We start from the raw sequence: 18,738 nt of genomic DNA on the forward strand, positions 1-18,738 counted from the left end.
TCCTTAGACTTTAACTAACTCATAGAAACATAGAAAATAGGTGCAGGAGTAGGCCATTCGGCCCTTCGAGCCTGCACCGCCATTCAATATGATCATGGCTGATCATCGAACTCAGTATCCTGTACCTGCCTTCTCTCCATACCCCCTGATCCTTTTAGCCACAAGGGCCACATCTAACTCCCTCTTAAATATAGCCAACGAACTGGCCTCAACTACCTTCTGTGGCAGAGAATTCCAGAGATTCACCACTCTCTGTGTGAAAATTTTTTTCCTCATCTCGGTCCTAAAAGATTTCCCCCTTATCCTTAAACTGTGACCCCTTGTTCTGGACTTCCCCAACATCGGGAACAATCTTCCTGCATCTAGCCTGTCCAACACCTTACGAATTTTGTAAGTTTTGTAACTCAGGCGGCATTGTGTGGAGAAAAAAAACCACAGAGTGCAGGAGTAACAGTGATTCAGGCAGCATCTCTGAGGACATGGATACATGACGTTTCAGGTCAGCATCCTTCTTCAGAACCAACCCAAAGCATCACCTATCCATGTTCTCCAAAGATGATGATTGACCCCCTCAGTTACTCCAGCGCTTTTTTCTTGTAAACCAGCAACTGCAGTTCCTTGTGTCAGCATTGAGTGGAAAACTGAAAACTCTTATGTTTTTAACCAATGCTTGAAATGGACAACAAATAATTATCAACAAGAGACCATCAGAGAGGGAGAGTTTAAAACAGATGAGTAGGGCAAGCTTTCTCCACAAAGAGTGGCACATGCTTGAATGGATGTGTTGCTAGTGGAAGCAGATATGATAGTGTCATTTAAGAAGCCTTTAATAGGCACACAGAAATATGCAGGGAATGGGTGGAGCCGAATCACATACATGCAGAAATAATTTGTTTAATTTGTCATCATGTTCGACACAGACATTGTGGGCCAAAGTGTTGTGAACTGTTATAATAATGGCCCAGTGATCCTCATACTGACCCCAGGAAAATCCACAATACATTTTCCTCCAATCTGAAACCCAACCTTTCATACTTCTAAAAAACACCCAATTGCTGGAATAATTCAGCGGCTCAGGCAACATCTCTGGAGAACATAGGTAGTTGATGTGTTGGGTCAGGATCTTTCTTCACACTGCACTCTGGTGCCTGTCCCTTTGCCACCCTTCTGCCCATGCTTCCACAACCCCTTTCACTCCATCGCATTTAATTTTGAAGGCATCTAATCATGCTGCAATTTCTTAAATGACTTTTGAAGTCCATGTAACAAATCAACTGCATTCCATCAACTTCATCAAATACCTCTGAACCCAATCATTGCTCCAAGATTGACCTGCCACTGAGACTAAACATTGTTCTATTGTTATTGGGATTTTTTTCCCCAAACCATTTTCTGAACAAACATGATGTTGCCTCTTCAAAAACCTATTGAGTTAAATATAGTTATCTATTCAAATGTGGTTCACGTGGAAGCCTCAGTTCTTGAAGATGTTGATGCTTCAACCTTGCAGAGAGCCTGGCTTGAGCTTTGTGATATCCTCTTCCCAACCTATTCTATTATAATGATGTATTTAAAAAAAAGATAAATGGTAATTGAAAGCTTTTAGAAACGAGCGGCTGATTATTTGTACCTTGTTTTGCAGCACAAGAGAGACATTTTGAAGACCACTAAGTATGTGGAACTGATTATAGTAGCAGACAATCGAGAGGTAGGGGACTGAACTTCTCTTTATTTCAGGATACATCAAACCTATTGTTCAATTAATTATAGTTTCTGTTTTCTCAGTGAGCAGCAGAGTAACTGAAAAAGCACCGCTGCTTTTACAGTACCTTACAATGTAAATTGTTTAGAATGAAAAAAAATGTACGAGTGGATTTTGAAGTGATGTTTCAGTGCTTACTGTTCACTTATATTTCTTCTTTCTATCTGGCCAATTTGTGAGGAAGGTCTATTATTTGTCATTCATTTTTTTCCCCAATGACCATTGTGGCATTTAGGTGGCCATAGTGCTTTGAAATTTAGCCACAGTAATTATTGGCCTTTTGATCCATCATCATTTTTTGTTGAAGAATAGTTAGAGGTCATGGGCATCTAAGTTGGAAATTTTCACCTCAAACACATGAATAATTATTCCCTATTCTTGCAATATCATAGAATGAGAAAGACAACAATGCTCAGAAGTAAATAGACCATTAAGGTACCATATTTTTCAATACCTTTCATACACCATTCTTTTTTCACTGGATATTTATGTAGTTTGCTAGCCTCCATTGGCTTATTGTGCATTCAATTACATACTTTCACCACTACTAATATAAACTAGTGGTGTTAGCACTATTGGGGTTTATGAAACAGTGAATGGGACAGGATTTCAAGTGGGCGGCCAATTGAAAGATGTAAAGCCAGGATGTAAAGTGAACAGCTAATTGAAAGATGCCAGTTTCCCATTAAGAACCAAACTGGAAATTACCTCCTTTCTCCCTTCCCCTTTCTGTTTCTAAATCTGATGTCTCCAACAAAGAATTCACACAAAATGTTGGGAGTAACTCAGCGGGACAGGAAGCATCTCTGGAGAGAAGGAATGGGTGACATTTCGGGTCGAGACCCTTCCTCATACTCTCGTTTCGGGTCGAGACCCTTCTTCAGACCCATTTCCTTTTCTAAAATTCTTGTTTATTTCTCTATTTCAAGCATCTTAAGAAAACAAGTCAGTATAAATCATAATATTGTGGTTGGACCAGTTTACATTGTGCAATTAGTTATTGGCTAATGTGGAAGTGTGATTTATCAATGGTAAAACTGCAGTTGCAGCGTATGACATCAGATGGAACAGTGACACTTAATTGGCAATAGGCATTTGTACTAAACAAAACAAGCTTGCATTTACACAACATCCTGTAAAAGTTTCTGACATTGCATGTCTTTACAATTTTGGAAATGCAGCATCCAATTCACATACTGTAAGCTCCCAAAATCTTTGATATGTTAAAACAAAATACTTTTTATGCTGAGGATTGGGGATTACAAATTCATCAGTTCAGAAGTTAAAGGAGCAGAGTTAGGCCATTTGGCCCATCAAATCTACTCTCGCATTCAATCATGGCTGATCTAACTTTCCCTCTCAACCCCATTCTCCTACCTTCTCCCCATAACCCCTGACACCCCGTACTAAACAAGAATATATCCATCTCGACCTTAAAAATATCCATTGACTTGGCGTCCACAGTCTTCTGTGGCTGATTAAATATTAGGAAGAAATTTTAGGTAATTCCCCTTTTATTCAGAATATTATATCTTTCTGAACGCATGAGAGACCAGAACACCTCTCCTGAACGTTTGCATATCTAACAATGCAGCACTTTCTCAATATTGCCCTGTCTCAGATCTTGTGCACTTGCCCCAGCTGAGTTTCTTTTTTTTTAATATTTTTATTAGAAGCATATACATATAATAGCAAAACACGATTTGTTTACCAATTACATACATACAAAGCTTCTATTTTCTATTAAAACATTTTGAAAGATAGAGCTGTAGAGAAAGAAAGAAATAAGAGAGAAAAAACTATAAACTAATAGAGAGGGAAAGATAAAACAAAGGAAATTACCAATAACACGGTTTTGGAGATAGGTCAGTAGATTATAAGGTGTAATTATTCATCCAGTCCTGAACTCAAGTTTCAGTCCAGCTTCTGTGTTGAACCAATTTACCTTTTTAGAAAATCAATAAATGGAGACCATATTCTAGCAAATAGTTCTGATTTGTCAATTAAGACAAGTCTAATTTTTTCCAAGTGTAAGGTCTCAGACATTTCCGTAATCCATATTTTAATTCTGGGGGTTGTTGGGTTTTTCCAAAATTTTAGTATTAAAGTATTAATACTTTACAGGTCCAGCTGAGTTTCTGTGGTAAGATGATGTTCCCATATTCTCTCACAGATGACACTCACCCATACCCATAGAGCACACTTAACCTCTTCTTTGGGACTTCAGCCCTCAATCCCAGCCTGAGCACCCAGATGGAATCCATTATCTTTTCATTGAAAAGATCCATAGGACATACTGTAAATGTGGTTCAACATACCTGAGCTGGGTTTTCTCTAACTCCAGTGGTGGCAGGACCAGGAGTAATCCTGTTCAATGATACGGCAAAGAGATAATCAGAACTTTTTTTTAAATGAATCACTTTTTGTTACGGTCAGTATGCTGTAGCAATATCACTATGAACTATTCAGCTTAATTTTCCTGATTTAAGTATAAATAATAAAATGTGTATAATAAGATGTGTAAGACAATGTAAATGTAATTGTCATAATCTTGTGTAAATCTCAAGTTTCAGAAACATGGAAATGATTTGGAAAAGACTAAACAGAGATTGATAGAAATTGGCAACTTTGTGGACAAGGTAAGAGTGCAGCAAAGTATTTTCAAAGCAATATTTTCTCCCAAATAGGTGACATGCAGCAAAGGAAGTAAAATTTATATTCTCATGTGATAAATGTACCAATTTGTAAATCCATGGACACTTGGTATTATTAATTGCTTCAACTAACAAGATGCAATTGAGTAGGTCTCCCTGGCTTTTAATGACATCTGCAGAGTGGATTTAGGAAAAGACGAACAAGCTGAGTTCTAAGACTACATAAATCTCCTTCAAAAATCTGCACCTGCTTTCACCTCCCTAAAAGAACCTGCCTGCTTTACAATCCTCAGAGCTGTTTAATACAGCATGTTGAGTTATATCCCCTCTGTTATTTATTCTCCTCCCTTCCGTTTTCAACTTAAAATCAATGCAAGTACTGTTGATATAATTGTGGTGATAGAAGCTGCAACAGATATTTTAGAGACAAATGCAATTTGAAGTAAAATGCAGTATTGTGTTTTGCTTCATCTTTCTGGGAGTCCGTAAGGAACATTTGCCATTACTCTTACTAAGCCGCTGTTAAATGATCAATGACTCATGAAAATATGCTTATTCTTGCTGGAAAAGAGGGAAAATACAAGTCATCAGATTGTTAAGCATCATAATTATTCTCTAAACACAAATTCAATGGGTCCACACACAAATATGACCCTCTCTGCATGTCTGTGCTTTATAGTTTACATTATTTTCTTAAACCAAAGCCATTTGGGAAATATGTACTTTGCGGGCTCAATAGCACGTTTGCCAATAGCATAGCTTTGTCTGTAACTTCATCACCTGTGCCCTAAATGTCATTGTAGTTGGATTCTTTTAGGTGATATCTATCAATGTGTGATACATTAGCCGATTAGCAGTTCAAGAAAATTTATTGAAATGCTCTTCAGGGAGGATGTACAATTAATTTCCTTTGAAGTGAAAGCAGAGAATGAAATAGTGATATTCTGTACTATAGACTGGGCAGCTTTGCAGATGTGGAGGTACAATAAATGGATCCCATGTGCGATGAAAATCCGAGCAGGCTGGTAAATATATAATGTAATCTCTTCATAAGAACACTTTTGGAGAACAGTAGTCCACTCATCTTAGTCAGTGATAGGAAGTATCCCTTGTTGAATTCTTTAAAAGAATGAAAGAGAACTGATACTAATGCAAGACTTAAGGTTAGAATGTATGGAATCGGGAGACGAGTCTCAGAATGGACTTTAGCTGGTTTCATGGCAGAAACCAAAGCAGGGTTAAACAATAGATTTGCAGAATGGCAGAATGTTGAAAGAGAGGTTCCCGAGAATCAGTGCTGGGATTATAGTCATTTACAAGTTAATTACAATTGAATATGTGAGCAGTAAAGGAGGGCTACTGCAAAACTCACAAGCATATTATTCATATAATTAGCAAATGAATCTCAGAAATTAGAGTGAGGCATAAACAAAATAAGAAGAGCTCCTATTACTTACAGAATAAGAGACTAAATAGGGTAAAGAAATAAAATCATTTCTGGTGTTCCAAATGATTAACCGTTTAAACTATTGAAGTGGGATAATAAGGTTATAAAAATACCAAGTACAAGATTTTATTTCTGCATAGAAGGAATGAGTGGCGTTTCGAGTCGAGACCCTTCTTCAGACTCAGACTCAGGGGAGAGGGTCAGAGGTATGGAAGGGTAAGGTGTGAAAATGAGACATCAAAGGGGATGCAGATCAAGAGATGCTGCCTGTCCCGCTAAGTTACTCCAGCATTTTGTGTACCAGCATCTGTAGTTCCTTCCTACACAATATTTTATTTCATGTCCTATAAATTGGAAAGTAGTAAACTAATGCTAAACTTGTATTGAATCATAGTTACTGCATTCATTGCTGGTTGTCATAATATTAAATGAATAAAGAGACACTGGGATGAATATAAAAACAAAGATTCACAAGGATAGGTAGATCTATGATGTTTAACCAAGAAAGGATGAACAAGCTGGGTTATTTTTCTCTTAAACGGGGATTCTGATTACCTAAAATCTAAGAAAGATTTAAATTATGTGGACTGGGACTCTGTGGTTATATATATATTGGGGAGAGAACAAATTTCCACCAATAGATTAAAAATAATTTAGAAGAAGCATCTTCATCCAGAGGGAAGTGGAATACATTACAGTGAAGAGTGGTTGAAGCAAATAGTGCAAATGCTTTCTAGGGGGGGGGGGGGCTTCCTGAGCATATGCAAAGAAGGGAAAAGAAGGCTTGCTGATAGAGTTCGATAAGAAAGACTTAAATAAGGGGACACTTGTGGGGTGTTAATGCCTTGTTTTGTACTAAATGTACCACCCAACTGTGCTCAGCACCATGGTCGTTTCTCCCTTCCAATCCGAGATTGACACTCTTTGCCTTTGTCTCTGCACAGAAGCATATGCACAGGGCTCTATTTAAAAGCTTCTGTTGCTTCAGCTATTTTGCAATGGCAGGAAATATAAAAGCTGGTTGTAGGTGCCACATACCAAAATGCTATTTCAATCCCCTCCCAAAAGCAGTAAGCCAATAGTTTGCTGACTTGCAAATATATCATACCTGACTTTCCCATGCAGTAAAGTCCAAATGTGAGGTGAGTCCATGCCCACACATTAAATGTTACAGTCTTTGTGTCCTATAAGTCCAGCTTGGGAAGGGGAACGTTTGATATGTTGTTTAATATATCAGTGACAGTGGAGATAGGAAAAAAAAATGCAATTGATTCCGCAATTAACTTTTTCATTTTCGAAGAAACCGAATGAAAATTTTCTCTTTGCAGACATACTTATATCTTCTGCATTTCATTTTAGTATCTACCATCTCACAGCAAGCAATCACTAATTCCAGTTACTAGAAGGACGGATTAGTGGGAAACATACCTGAACTGTTTATTAATGTTATTTATGATGCAGAAATGTTCATTGTCCTTCAACAACTACCCCTTATTTTATTTGAATAATTAACGTCCACCAGAATTTACTAATGCTGGTCTGTAAAATCTGTCTAAGCTGACAGCCTAGAATTTATTTTAATTCTTTGATGGATTCAATAATTATGGCTTTCAGATATCACTGGGTGATTTTCATAGGATATAAGTTATTTTACCTTTTATTATAATAACCAGCTCTGAATAATGAAAGGACCAGTGCTGTAAATTTTGAATGAATAAACCTTTTTTTTGGTATCTTGTGATGAATTCTGATCTTTTTAAGACCGCTGGAAATTGAGTGCCTTAAATTAGAAGTAACTTGTTTTTACTAATATTAATCCTGACCCAGAGATACAGGAAACTGCAAGTGTTGGTTCCTCTGGCATGTTATGTCTAGCTTAATCATGAAGTAGTCATACATGATGCATATTTTTTCTTGTGCCTACAATAATCATTTTGTTGTAGTTTTACAGATCCTTGAACATTCGAGTTGCACTGGTTGGAGTGGAAGTATGGACTGATATGGATAAATGCTCAATAACTGGTGACCCATTTATTACACTCAACGAGTTTCTTGATTGGAGGAAGGTGAAACTACTGTCCCGGAAACCACATGACAATGCCCAGCTAGTGAGGTAAATACTTTCAGGGGGAATTAATTTTGCAGTATCTCAAGTTATTAAGATTGTAGTTTTTGCTGAATTCATGGTACCATGCTCAGATGCATTGTTTTCTCAAATATATTTGCATTGTAGTTTCAGTCTTTCCTCCTACCTTGATCTTTTAATGTTGATACCTCTATAGCTTAAGCAGCTGTCAAAGTGAGAAGGTCGGCATGTTATTCGTAGGTGATCAAGGGTAGTCGAAGGTAATCAAAGGTAGTCATAGATAGTCTTCATCATAGTCGAAGGAGGTCGCCTTCACTCCACTATTTGGTGTCCAATTTTCCCGAAGCTAGTCGTAGCTAGTCGAAACTAGTCTTCAACATAGTCGAAGGAGGTCAAAGGAGGTCTTCTACATGACATTTTTTCAAACTCTCCTAAATTCGCCAATTAGATCGCCGCAGTGAGACAGCCCCTTAAAGTAATCAATTGAGATTAGTTTAGTTAGTATTATGGTGAACATGAGTGAGATGGCCAAAGAGTTAATTTCTGTGGTGTAAAACTAAATAATTCTGCAGTCAATGCTGACAAATATAATGAGTTTAAATTATTAATTATAGAGGACAAATAGAACATAGAAAAGTACAGCAAAAGAACGTGCCCTCTGGCCCACAATGTATATGCCGAACATGATGCCAAGACCAACTTGTATCTGCCAGAATATAATCCATATACATCCATTTTCTGAGTATCCATGTGCCTATCTAAAAGTCTCATAAATACCACTACAGTATCTGCCTGAACCAGTGCGATCCAGGCACTCACAATCGTCTGTGTTAAAAACTTGCTCCGCACATCTCCTTTAAGCTTTGCCCCTCTCACCTTAAAGCTATGCCCTCTAGTATTTAATTTGTCCATCCTGGGAAAAAGGTCCTGACTGTTTACTCTGTCCATGCCCCTCATACACTTCTATCATGTTTCCCCGCATTCTCCAGTGTTTCAGAGAATACAGTCCAAGTCTGTCCAACTGCTCCATGTACCTAATATACTGCGATCCATGCATCATTCTGGCAAACCTCCTCTGCACCCTTTCCAAAACCTGCACACACTTCCTGTAATGGAACAACCAGAATTGCATGCAATACTCCTAATACTCCGTCCTATAAAACTGCATCATGACTTCCTGACTCTTGTACTCAAAGCCCCAACCTATGAAAGCAAGCATACCATACACATTTTTTACCACTCTATGAACTTGTGTTACCTCTTTCAGAGAGTTATGGACTTGGACCTCAAGATCTCTACATCAATGTTTTTCAGAGTTATGCCATTAATTGTATATTTCCCCCTGTCATTTGACATCTCAAAGTGAAACACCTCTCATTTGCCCTGATTAAACTCCATCCGCCATTTCTCTACCCATTTCTGTGGCTAATCTATACCTCACTATATACTTCAACAGCCTTCCTCACAATCTGCGACCCCCGCAATCTTGGTGTCATCCACAAACTTACCAACCAACTCGTCTACGCTTAATCATTCATATATATCCCAGCGCAGATCCTTGCGGAACTCCAATGGTCACAGGCCTCCAGCCTGAATATTGTTTTTCCACCGCAACCCTTTGCCTTCTGTCAAAAAGCCAGTTCTGAATCCAAATCATTTCTAGTTGCACTTCCTCATTTTGCACATTGCCACTTCTAGTAGTATTCTTCAAAAAAAGAAATATCTGAGCTAAATTTGAACAGAGCTTGACAAATTCAGGAAAAGCCTTTACGTAAAAAGTTTCAATTTCACATAAATCAGTTTCAAGTTATAGTACAGCATGAGGACAGCAAACAGAAAAGTGCCATAAAGCTTAATCTGCCAACCTCACCAATGTTCACTTACAAGCTATGAAAATAAAAGGCTTTCAATTTTCTTCGTAGTTTTCTCTTCCCTCCTGCACGCGTTGAGTTATTGTTGAGGGCATCTTGGCAGGTAACAACCTACAGCAAGTCTAAACTTGTTCTCACCAAGATTCCCTGGATGAGACTTTGACGTTTTCCCCTGTTAATCCAGGATGCTGAGGCCAATTGTAGCACTTGTAGAACAGTCCTGCTCAGATCATCTAACTTCACAGATGCCAGAAATCAAATCTGATTTTTATGGCTCAGTTGTAGACATTCACTGCCTGCGTTTTTATAATTTCTTAATCTGTTTTACGATTTCATGTTTGTCATTTTCATGAACCGTACTGATCCTTTTCCCATTTTACAAGAAAAAATATTACTAATAAACCGGGCCATAACAACATTGATATTGAGTTACTCCAGCAATGTGTAAACCAGCATCTGTGGGTTCCTCGTGTCTTAATATTCAGTTAATTATTTATAATTTATATTAATACGAGAAATACATTAATACATTTGGCTTGCTCAACACTACCCTGGTAACGGTACGGATTACTATTTCTTGTGCGAGATGGTTATGCCTTTTTATTCATCTTGGTTTCAGTGCAGTAGAGATAGCAGGTAGAATGGTGCAATGTTTCACCCTGCAGGATGTGGAAGGTCAGGGAAACTGCTGGTATCCCTTATGACTATACGTGTGTCCAGGTGCAACTCCTCCCAGGCCACATTAAGAAGCTGAGGCTGAATGACATTAAGATCATCCTGGAGAATGAGAGCTTCATAGATGGGAATAGAAGCATGGTGGACGTGAGCAGATAGGTTACCACCAGGAAAGGGGGTAGACAGAGGATGCAGATGACCCTTGTGGCCATTCCCTTTCAAAACAGCCATACCCTCTTGGCTACCCTCTTGGCTACAGTTGACGGTGAATGACCTGTGGACAGCAGTAGCGGTCAGGTCGGTGGTACTGGGGCTGGCTCTGGGGCTTAACAGGGAAGGCTATGGCAGTGGAAGGCCATACGTTAGTTAGGTGGACAAACAGGAGATTCTGTGACAGCAATCAAGACTGCAGGATGGTGTGTTGCTCCCTGGTACCTAGCAACAATTTAGATGAGAATGTACAAGGCATGAGTGGTAAGTTCGCAGATGACACTAAAGTGGGCAGTGTTTTAGATAATGATGATAGTTATCAAAAATTACAGTAGGATACTGATCAGCTGGGCAAGTGCGCTAAGGAATGGTTAATGGAGTTTAATACAGATAACTGTGAGGAGTTGTATTTAGAGAAGTCAAACCAGGGCAGGATCACAGTGAATGGTAGGACCCTGGGGAGTGTTGTAGAACAGAGGGATCCTGGAGTGCAGGCACACCATTCCTTGAAAGTTGAGTTACAGGTAGATAGGCTGTCAAGATGGCTTTTGGTACATTGGCCTTCATCAGTCAGGATATTGAGTGTAGAAGTTGAAATGTTGTGTTACAGTTGTACAAGACATTGGTGTGGCCGCATTTGGAGCCTCACCTTACGTTTTGGTCATCGAGTTATAGGAAGGATGTTGTTAGCAGCTAAGAGTGCAGAGGATTTATGAGGATATTGCCAGGACTTGAAGGCCTGTGCTGTAAGGAGAGGTTGAGCAGGCTAGGGCCTTGTTTCTTGGAACACAGGAGGCTGAGGGGTATAAGACCATGATGGAAAAGGTGGGGATGAATGCACAGAATATTTTACCCAGAGTCGGGAAATCAAGAACCAATGAACATAGGTTTAAGTTGAAAGAGGAAAGATTTCATAGGAACCTGAGGGTATGTGGAACGAGCTGCCAAAGGAGTCAGTTGTGGCAGGTACTCTAACAACTTTTAAAATACACTTGGATAGGTACATGAATAGGAAACATTTAGAGGGATATGGACCAAATGCGGGCAGGAGGAACTAGTGTAGATGGGGCATCTTGTTCAGCATTGGCTAGTTTTGGCTCCTGTGCTGTATGTTCTATGACTATAGTACATTACCAGGACTTCTCAATAGACAATGGACAATAGGTGTAGGAGTAGGCCATTTGGCCCTTTGAGCCAGCACCACCATTCAATGTGATCGTGGCTGATCATCCACAATCAGTACCCTGTTCTCATCAATATCACCTTGCACAGATGAAGGAGCTCAACAGTCTGTTTAATAACTATATAATTTCTCTGCTACTTAGACCCACTTGCTTTCTCTCTTGAGCAAGACACAAAAGGCTGGAGGAACGCTGCAGATCAGGCTGCTGAGTTCCTCCAGCCTTTTTACTGCTCAAGATTTCAGCACTGTTTATGTTTCAGATTCCAGCATGTGCAATTTTGTTTGTTTTCCTATTGATTCCAAGGATTGGACTTTCTTTTTGCACAAATGAACAATGCTGATTCTGAACAAATCTGGACTAATCACCCTGCAGATTGGTAAATTGATGGGAATATCACAGTTTATATTATTCGGCAGCTATTTTTCAGCAGTCATAACATTTACACCTCTGACCATAGATTATTAAATCTTGCTTTGTGTAGAAGTAATGGAAATGAACTGAATTATCGAACCACTGATAATTGAAAGTCAATATCTTTAACCGGGTATGGAGAATGTTGCTGTTTATTATTTCGCCTTTGACGAGTTCCCCTTACAGATTAAAATATGGTACACATTCAATGGCATCTATGATAAGTATGCAGATGTAAAAGGCAAACTGTCTTGCAGAAGAGGTGCACATGCAATGAATGTTCATTGGAAGAATGGAATGAAGGGATGTAATGTTAAGGCTCTATAAGGCGCTGGTAAGGCCACATTTGGAATATTGTGAGCAATTTTGGGCACCATATCTGAGAAAGGATGTGCTTATTCTGGAGAGGGTCCAGAGGAGGTTTACTAGAGTGATCCCAGGAATGAGTAGGTTAACTTATGATGAGCATTTGTCGGCACTGGACCTGCACTCGCTGTAGTTTCGAAGAATGAGAGGGAACCGCATTGAAACGTACAGAATGGTGAAAGGCTTGTATAGAGTGGATGTGGAGAGGATGTTCCCACTAGTGGGAGAGTGTAGGACTACAGGTCATAGCCTCAGAATTAAAGGACATTCTTTTAGGAAGGAGATGAGGAGAAATTTCTTTAGTCAGAGGGTGGTGAATCTGTGGATTTTTTTTGCCACAGAAGGCAGTGGAGGTCAAGTCAGTGGGTATTTTTAAGGCAGAGATAGATAGATTCTTGATTAGTACAGGTCAGAGGTTATGGGGAGAAGGCAGGAGAATGGGGTTAGGAGGGAGAGATAGATCAGCCATGATTGAATGGCAGAGTAGACTTGATGGGCCGAATGGCCTAATTCTACTCCTATTCCTAATGACCTTATGAATGCTGAGTCGAAACTGGCCCTTTGAGTCCTCACCGACCAGCGATCCCCACACATTAACACAATCCTACACACACTAGGGACAATTTACCCATACCAAGCTAATTTAACTACATATCTGTACGTCTTTGGAGTGTGGGAGGAAACCGAAGATCTCAGAGAAAACCCACCCTGGTCACGGGGAGAACGTACAAACTCCGTAAAGGTGGTCGGGATTGAACCCGGACCTCCAGTCCTGCAAGCGCTGTAAGACAGCAACTCTACTGCTGCTCCACTGTGCCACCCTTTTCATTTGATAGCAGCCTTGTCGTGTTGGTGCTCAGTGCTCTTAACTTTGCTTGCTTGACTAACTTGTCCAACTGTTAGGCAGCTGCACTTGTTTGTTAATTGATTGTTAAAATGGTCATCAAAAACCTACAGGTTAGTACCAGGTCAATCGCTGTTGGCTGATATTGATAATGTCAGGAGCTATTCACCGTGACATGGCTGAAAACAAGGGTTACCCTGGTAATGTGGTTGATAGTGAAGGATCCCCGAGATATCATGGTTAATGATAAGGAATATCCAATGATGACATGGTTATGACCAAGAATATTCATAGCAATAAAGCTGCTGGCAATGGGCTGGCCATGGCTGCTGATGCTGATATGGAAACCACAAGCATCTTAAAGGACCTGTGCCACTGTATGAGGTCATTCAAGAGTTCTCCCGAGTTCTCCCCTGATTCGAGCTCGTGTAATGTACGTAGTGGGGACGTAGGGGCTCGTACGAATAAAAAGTAACAATTTTTTTCATCACGAGTATTTTTTTACTCCTGGACATTTTTCACAGTTGAAAAAACATTACCAGTTTCCGGATTTCCCGAGTACCTACCGTTACTCGTACGAGCGCTACGTGACATCCATGAGCTCCTACGTACCCGCCACGTACATTACACAAGCTCGAATCAGGGGAGAACTCAGGAGAACTCTTGAATTACCTCATACAGTGAGACAGGCCCTTTAGCAGTGTGTATACCATGGAAGCTGTACTGCTGCACCACATGCCATAGAACATGTCATTGGCATGCTGAACATGTTCCATGGATGGTTTGGGAGAGCCATGGTTTAGTTGGAAGAATAGGAAGCACAATGAGACCGAGCCCTTGCAATCAGCTGTAAATTGAGCAGCTAAGCAATAGGAACATTGAGGAATAAAAGGAAGGGAGGAATCAAGGACTCATACATCCGATATTAATAAAATTGAACCCTAAATCCCCAATCCCACAAATTCCCATTCCACATCCTCCATCTGTGCTGGAGTACATCGGAGTATCTGGTTCACTCAAAAATAAAATCAACCTCAAAATAAACACCTACGACCAAGTGTCTAAAAGGCCAACTACCAAGGGTAATCTGGATTGACTGGCTGAAGGATAACATTTAGAAGGATCATCAAATTTAAAATAAAATGTGTTTATTTTTTTAAAGTTAGTGATATTTCAGCTTCTACTAAATCATGTGGTTAGTTTCCAGACATCATTTGATTTCTGTAAAGTTAATTATAATTTTATGCTTTTTACTTCCTGGTTTGGTCTCCTGGTTTCATTACCTCACTATTGTTGGGCTCCTTAGAACTAGGTTCAGGATCAGGCAGTACGGTGGCACAGCTGTAGAGTTGCTGCCTAACAGCGCCAGAGACCCAGGTTCGATCCTGACTACGGGTGCTGTCTGTATGAAGTTTGTATGTTCTCCCAGTGACCACATGGGTTTTCCCCAGGTGCTCTGGTTTCCTCCCACATTCCAAAGATTACAGCTTTGTAGCTTAATTGGCTTTGGTAAAGATTGTAAATTGTTCCTAGTGTGTAGGATAATGCTAGTGTTTGGGGATGGATGGTCGGTGTGGATTCAGCAGGCCAAAGGGTCCGTTTCCACGTTGTGTCTCTTAAATAAAATTGAAATTAAATGTCATCTAAAGCGAGCCGTGGTAAATTAAATCCTGCTTGCTGCAGTGGTCGATCCAATCTGCCTTCATTGACCAATTTCCTGTTCGTGTTTAGCTTTGTCTAGCCCACTGCATTCACCACACTCACTGCTCAACGAGGTATGCTCCCACATAGTCCTAATACTCCCGGTGGTAGATAGAATTTTGAATCGGGGGAAGACCCCAAGACTGTGATGCTGTGGTACATCACACATGCCCTGCCACATGGTCTTCCCAATTGGTCTTGGTGTTCCACTTGGTTAATATTTGATTGTCCCATTCAATTGCAAACATGCTTCTGACCAGACAGCGACAGTTTTATTTTTAAAAGAGCCTGGATGTAGCAATTGTAGGAAGAATTGGAAGGAACAGTCACGGCCAAATGAGTGGAGATGACGGGGGAGTGCTGCGAGAGGAGAGTGGGGGAGCAGCATGGACATGCAATGGAGAGGCAGTGGGATAGCTGGGGGTTGCATTGTATTAATATTTAAAAGTTAACATTTGAAATTTAACAGACTGATAATAAAACTAAACTTTAGGCCATACCAATTGTGTCTTCAGAGTAGACATAATTTGCATGAGTGCCCAGTGACTGCATTCGGATTGTCAGTCTGGTTCACCCTGCAAAAAAACCCTTTGCAACGCTGTCTTCGAGGAATTCTGGTCTTTACTGCCATCAAAATCTTTTTGTGCAGCTTTTTCTTGGTCTGCAACAAACATGTTTCTTTATTGATGCTGAAACTCAGTTGGTGTCATCATTCATAAAAGGAAGATGAAAAAAAATATGAGATGATTGATTTGATTATTCGGTTTGCTTTGTTTAATAAATAGGGTGTGTGGATTAATAACTTGGAGCTGAAACATTTACATATTGAGCAATTTAAAACATTAGCACTGGGAGGTGTAAGTTTGCATATCACTCAATCATCATGCCCTTCCAAATGATTTATAGGAAACACTTCCATTCAATCAACTCATAACTAGTTAGTATGTCAAAGTTCTTACCAAGTACCTTAAATCTAATTATCTAGGAATTGGTTTCGATATTTTTAACACGTCAACCTCAATAACGCAGCCATTTTTCAGAATGGTTGTTTGGTGATTAGAGCTATTGCTTGCAATCATGTCCTATAATTTGTCACTGTCTATGAATGTTCTTGCTTCTTTAACATATACTGATGGTTTTTATTCCTGAAGAATGACTATTTGGCAATATGTTGACGATTCTTCAATATGTCTATTTCAGTGTAAAGGATTTTTTTAACACTAGAAGGCATTAATAATGATATAAAGCAGAAGCAAAATTATTTTTAAGTATTGGATGACTAATAACTGAGCAGAACAATAATTGATTAGAGTTAGCGCAGTTCTCAAAGTCTCAAGACTACCAAACAGGGTGAAATTTAAATCTCATTCTTGCCTGAAATGCTAATTAAGAAATAAGATGCATTGAAATTATGAAAATAGGAAGTACATAAAGCTGTTCAACTTCAGAATATGATGAAGTGTGTTTATTTTCTATTTGCAGTGGAGTTTACTTCCAGGGTACCACCATTGGAATGGCACCCATTATGAGTATGTGCACAGCAGAGCAGTCAGGTGGAATCGTAATGGTGAGTAATGATCAGGAATATAGTCAACGGTGTGAAATATAAAGGGTTCATCAGTCTTAACTTAAGAATGGACACAAATGATAACACACTTCTTTTCACTTCTTATACGTTAAGTTCAAATGCAATCAAGTTTCTGGTTAAAGGTCTTCAACATGTGCCGATTGTAGATTGTCTAAATGAAATGGATTTGGCCATTCACTGTGGAAAATAGCTTAAAATGATAAACAATCTAGAATCCATTTGTAGTTTTATTCAAAGAGGCGGCATTGTGTGTTGGAAATGTTGCTCGGGGCAGAAGAGAAACAGAAAATGATTTTCTGCAGCTTGCAACAGACAATATTATTAGACTGGCGTGCAAACTACATAGTTGTTGCAATTGATCTTGAAGTAGGATGCAGGAAAATGTGGAATTATAAAAGTAACCCTAATAATATAATCATTCTCCTTTAAGTATCTCTCTGAATTCCAGATTTACCCAAGAGATAATAGTTTTGTGACACTTTGCACAAGTTCTATTTTGGAACCTAATGTTTCTTAAGTTGTCTGTTAAAACATGCCATTGTCTCTTGATAGTTGGTACCCATGAATGTGCTATAATGTAGCATGTGTACAAACACAAGAACACCAAGAGTTGGTTTACTAACAAAGACAAAGTGTTTGAATAACTCAGTGGGTTAGGCAGCATCTCTGGAGAAACGTGGATAGATGCTGTTTCGGGTCAGGAACCTTTCTCAGATGGCTCTGGAGAGTCTGAGAGTGGGTCTGAAGAAGGTTTGCTACCCCAAATGTCACCTATCCATGTCCTCCAGAGATGCTGTGTGTAGGAATGAAGGGATCACCTCTTCCCCAGCCAAGAATGGGCCATTACGGGTTCCACCCTTCCTTTGTCATCTGCTGCCGGCCCTAATATGTTCTGGCCTCCAGTCCCCTCCCCCTCTCCCCATTACTTTCAGTCTGAAGAAGGGTTCCGACCCAAAATGTCACCTGTTCCTTTTCTCCAGAGATGCTGCCTTACCCGCTGAGGTACTCCAACACTTTCTGCTTTTCTATCAGCATATTGTACTCAGTTTTTGAAGTTGGTTCCATTGGAGTCAAGGGATTGAATCGCAGAGGTTGAGTCAATGTGCTGATGCCTCTATGTGCTGCATTTAACACAAATAACCAACAATTACCTTTTAGATAGACACACGTGTATTCTGACACACGTGTATTCTTGTTTCCCAATTCCTTCTTTTGAATGATTAAAAAAAACTGCAGATGCTGAAAATCTGGAATAAAAACAGATGTTGGATATGTTCAGCAACTCGGGCTGCATCCGTGGAAAGCAAAACTAAGTTTATGTTTTAGGTCAGATACCCTTTGTCAGAACCCTTTTTCCAATAGGTGTGAGCATCAGAGGTGTCATCAAAGAAGGACACAAAGTGCTGGAATAACTCGGTGAGTCAGGCAGCATCTCTGGAAAACATGGAGAACAGTCTGATAAAGGGTCCCGACCCAAAACATCACAAACCCATGTTCTCCAGAGATGCTGCCTGACCCACTGAGTTACTCCAGCACAATGTCCTTTTTGTTAAACCAGTTTCCTTGTTTCTACATATCGTCGAAGTAAGTGGGAAGGGATTGGACCAAGAGAGAAAGCATGGACTCGAAAGAAGAAGACATAAGTTTGCTGGGGCAAGAACAAGCCTAAACTATGGGTATGATAGGACAGGCCCAGGTTCAGTTCAGAGAAAGAGATGTTGACAGAAACATCACCTCTGTTTCTCTTCTCACCAGATGCCGCCTGACCTGCCGAGTGTTTCCAGCAAATTCTGCTTTTAATTCTCCCCTTTCAGTCCATTTCGTTCCAACTGGACAGACACTGTGGGCCACACACTACCTACTAGAGAAACCAACATTTAAAACATATACATTTAGAATTTTTTGTTTAGAATAGTAGAATTGTCATTCATCAAAAATT

The 18,738-nt window shown here is 39.7% G+C and overlaps 1 protein-coding gene across 2 annotated transcripts in view; it reads left to right on the top strand.

Annotated features, from left to right (window-relative positions):
* The window catches only part of adam12 (ADAM metallopeptidase domain 12), a 332,398-nt gene that overhangs the window by 226,108 nt on the left and 87,552 nt on the right, over positions 1–18,738 (top strand). For both annotated transcript variants that reach the window (XM_033033702.1, XM_033033703.1), the window contains exons 7-10: positions 1,643–1,708; positions 4,330–4,401; positions 7,807–7,976; positions 16,694–16,778. In XM_033033702.1, coding sequence (XP_032889593.1) covers positions 1,643–1,708; positions 4,330–4,401; positions 7,807–7,976; positions 16,694–16,778 — 393 coding nt within the window. The remainder of the gene's footprint in view (positions 1–1,642; positions 1,709–4,329; positions 4,402–7,806; positions 7,977–16,693; positions 16,779–18,738) is intronic.

This window comes from Amblyraja radiata, chromosome 15 (assembly GCF_010909765.2).
Source record: "Amblyraja radiata isolate CabotCenter1 chromosome 15, sAmbRad1.1.pri, whole genome shotgun sequence".
Lineage (NCBI taxonomy): Eukaryota > Metazoa > Chordata > Chondrichthyes > Rajiformes > Rajidae > Amblyraja > Amblyraja radiata.